At 36.1% G+C, this 3447-nt stretch overlaps 1 protein-coding gene across 1 annotated transcript; it reads right to left on the reverse strand.

Annotated features, from left to right (window-relative positions):
- Nucleotides 1-439: 439 nt before the first annotated feature.
- Nucleotides 440-2630, reverse strand: LOC116033171. The gene is made up of 3 exons (XM_031275931.1): nt 848-2630; nt 534-721; nt 440-451 (listed from the first exon to the last, which is right to left on the reverse strand). Exons 1-3 carry the CDS (start codon nt 2628-2630, stop codon nt 440-442), a joined length of 1983 nt encoding a protein of 660 aa, XP_031131791.1.
- Between the last annotated feature and the right edge of the window lie 817 nt (nt 2631-3447).

Consider the following 3447-nt stretch of genomic DNA (forward strand, 5'->3'; position numbering starts at 1 on the left):
TCAAATTCAACTTCTAAATCAAGCAAATTCTCAACAAAAACATCTTCAAAAACATCTTGCACTATTGAATCAACTACATGCACATGATAAAGAGAATGACAATCATCAGGGTACTTCATTGCATCAAAAATATTAAATTTAGCAATTTCTCCATTAAACTCAACAGAAAAAATATTAAATTTAGCAATTTCTCCATTAAACTCAACAGAAAGAATATTAAATTTAGCAATTTCTCCATTAAACTCAACAGAAAGAATACCCTTATCAACATCTATCTTTGTTTTAGCAGTTTTCATAAATGGTCTACCTAGCAAAATTGGAGTTGATTGATCTATTGCATATGGTCTACCTAGCAAAATTGGAGTTGATTGATCTATTGCATCATCATTCATTTTCAAAACATAGAAATCAACAGGAAAAACCAGCCCATTAACTTGTACTAAAACATCCTCTACAACTCCAATTGGGTGCACACAAGAAACTAAAACATCCTCTACAACTCCAATTGGGTGCACACAAGAACGATCAGCTACCTCTACAACTCCAATTGGGTGCACACAAGAACGATCAGCTAATTGAACAACTCCAATTGGGTGCACACAAGAACGATCAGCTAATTGAACAACTACAATTGGGTGCACACAAGAACGATCAGCTAATTGAACAACTACACTAGGGTGCACACAAGAACGATCAGCTAATTGAACAACTACACTAGTTTCTTGCAAAGAATTCATGTTTAAAGATTGATAAATGGAAAATGGCATAACATTAATTGATGCTCCTAAATCTAACATGGCACGCTTAATCTTTTTATTACCAATTATACAGGGTAGGGTGAACATACCTGGATACTTGCACTTTCTAGGAAGATCATTGCTTATCATGGCTGAAACATTCTTACCCAATATGATTTTCTCCTTGCTCTTCAACTTCCTCTTATTGGTACAAAGTTCTTTTAGAAACTTTGCATACTTGGGAATTTGCTTTATGGCTTCTAGCAAGGGGATGTTGATTTCCACCTTTCTAAAGGTTTCCAGAATTTGATTTTCGTGTTCTTCTTCTTTTGATTTTGCTAACCTTGAAGGAAAAGGGGGTAGAGATAAATTACATTGACCAACAGAGGATTCAGAACTTACCTTGGAATTTTCATTGGCTATAAACTCTTTTTCCTCCTTTGATTTTTCTTCTTTTTCCTCTTCCACTGGTAATGAGGATTCTGGCTGAAGTTGCTTACCACTTCTCAATGTGATTGCACTCACATTTTCCTTGGGGTTCACCTCCGTTTGTGATGGTAATTTCCTCGAAGCTTGAGCTTCCAACTTGCTAACAAAAGTGGCTAATTGGGAAATTTGATTACCCAATTGTTGACTACCTGCCCGTGTTTCTTGTTGAAACTGTTGAGTGTTATTAGCAAGTGCTTTAACAATTTCATCTAAAGACATACCAGAATTTGAAGCTTGGGGTTGAGATTGTTGAGGTGCTTGGAATTGTCTGAAATTCTGATTCTGAAACCTTGGTTGCACCCCTTGATTCCCATAACTCAAGTTTGGATGATCTCTCCATCCGGGATTGTACTGGTTTGAAAATGGATCATATTTTCGATTAGGTTGACCAGAGAATCCCCCGATTGCATTCAACTCTTGACTTGGATTTTGCAATGTCGGGCACATGTCTGTGGGATGTCCGACAAATGAACATATTCCACATGCTCCTGTGGATTGCATTTGCCCTACAGCCATTTGACGCACAAGAGTAGTTAAATCTGAAATTTTATTTTCAAGTTGAGAAGAACTTACCTCATTAACTCTACGGATTGACCCATCCGCTCGTGTCCCATATTGTTGAGAGTTTTCTGCCATGGTTGATATTAGTTGTCTAGCATCCGTGGGTGTCTTGTCAACCAATGAACCACCGCTGGCTGCATCCGCCATACTGCTATCCATAGGTAACAACCCTTCATAGAAATATTGTATTAGGTGTTGTTCTGAGATTTGATGGTGTGGACAACTAGAACACAACCCTTTGAACCTTTCCCAATACTCAAACAATGTTTCCCCTGTACATTGCCTTATCCCATATATTTCCTTCCTTATATTAGTCGCCTTAGATGCAAGAAAGAATTTTTCTAGAAATAACTTTTTCACATCATTCCACGTAGTAACTAACTCAGGGGGAATATTATAGAGCCAATCTTTTGCTTTATCCTTTAATGAAAATGGAAAAGCTCTAAGAGTTATGTGCTCATCAGTCACCCCACATGGCTTCATACCTGCACAAACAACTTGAAACTCTTTCAAGTGTTTATGTGGGTCTTCACCAACCAAACCTCGGAAAATAGGGAGTAAATGAATCAAACCAGATTTTAAAGCAAAATCAACCTCAAGATTCGGTACTGTTATACATAGAGGTTGTTGGTTTAGATCCGGTGTAGCTAATTCCCTAAGTGTTCTATTGTTTTGTTCGGCCATTTTACTTACAACCTCCTCGTTTATTGGATAACAGGTTGAATTTACTTCTTCATAGCTCGATGAGCTATTTCTTTGCTTTGTTTCCTTCCTTAGTTGCTTCGCAAGTTTCTCAATTTCAGGAATGTATTGTAATTCTCCTGAATGAGAAGAACGAGTCATGCAACACTAAGGATAACAGAAGCAATGAAAATTAGTAATTCAAGAAACAATTTTTAGTTTCCTGGCAACGGCGCCAAATTTTGGCAGGGTTGTCGAACCCCTACAAAATTAATACTGGCTCACTCCACTAATTTGTAGTAGTGGCAAGACCAGGTCGAATCCAAGAGAACTAATGAGGATCGTTTCTTAAATTAAGAGAACTTAGAGTGGGAGAAATAATTTGAAATAAGTAAATAAAGTAAACTATAATCGTAAACAAGTTCAGGAATGTGGAATTCTGATTCAAGGAAAAAGAAATATTAAAGATGTGACTTAGATCATTGGCTCTTACAAATAAATTGTTAATTCAAGTACTTAGCCAAAGACTAATCAAGATAGCCATAACTAGCCTTTGATCTCCCTGAATTAATTGATTCAAACTAAGCATTCAAACCAACAATTGTTATTGAATAAACTGGGGACGATAGCGTTCCATATTCACTCAATAACATCATTACACTTAAATGGAAAATAACTAAGCCTAAATAACAGATTGAGATAGCTACAACCTGCAACTTAGTCTTCCTGTCCTTTATGTACTAATCACAGTAATATAATTAATACAGGCTACAGAGTCTAATCGTTTATAACAATTACGGATCATAAACTCATAGATAGCAATAGGAAAACAATAATAAACTAAGTTGTCAGTTTATTTCATTATCAGTCTTCCTTGAAAATTAACTTTAAAAGAACAGGAAGTACATGAATTCAACAAATTAATTGAAATCGAACCTCCCTAAATTCACAACTGAAATTTCAATTCCTTGAATCAAAA

Source organism: Ipomoea triloba, chromosome 10, assembly GCF_003576645.1.
Source record: "Ipomoea triloba cultivar NCNSP0323 chromosome 10, ASM357664v1".
Taxonomy (NCBI): Eukaryota; Viridiplantae; Streptophyta; class Magnoliopsida; order Solanales; family Convolvulaceae; genus Ipomoea; species Ipomoea triloba.

Bases quoted from the DNA above. Each gene is read 5' to 3' on its own strand.
- LOC116033171 (XM_031275931.1), bottom strand. From the start codon at position 2,630: ATGACTCGTTCTTCTCATTCAGGAGAATTACAATACATTCCTGAAATT. The intron at 722-847 runs GTATGTTCACCC...ATTCTTTGCAAG, and splicing joins TAGAAAGTGCAAGTATCCAG to AAACTAGTGTAGTTGTTCAA.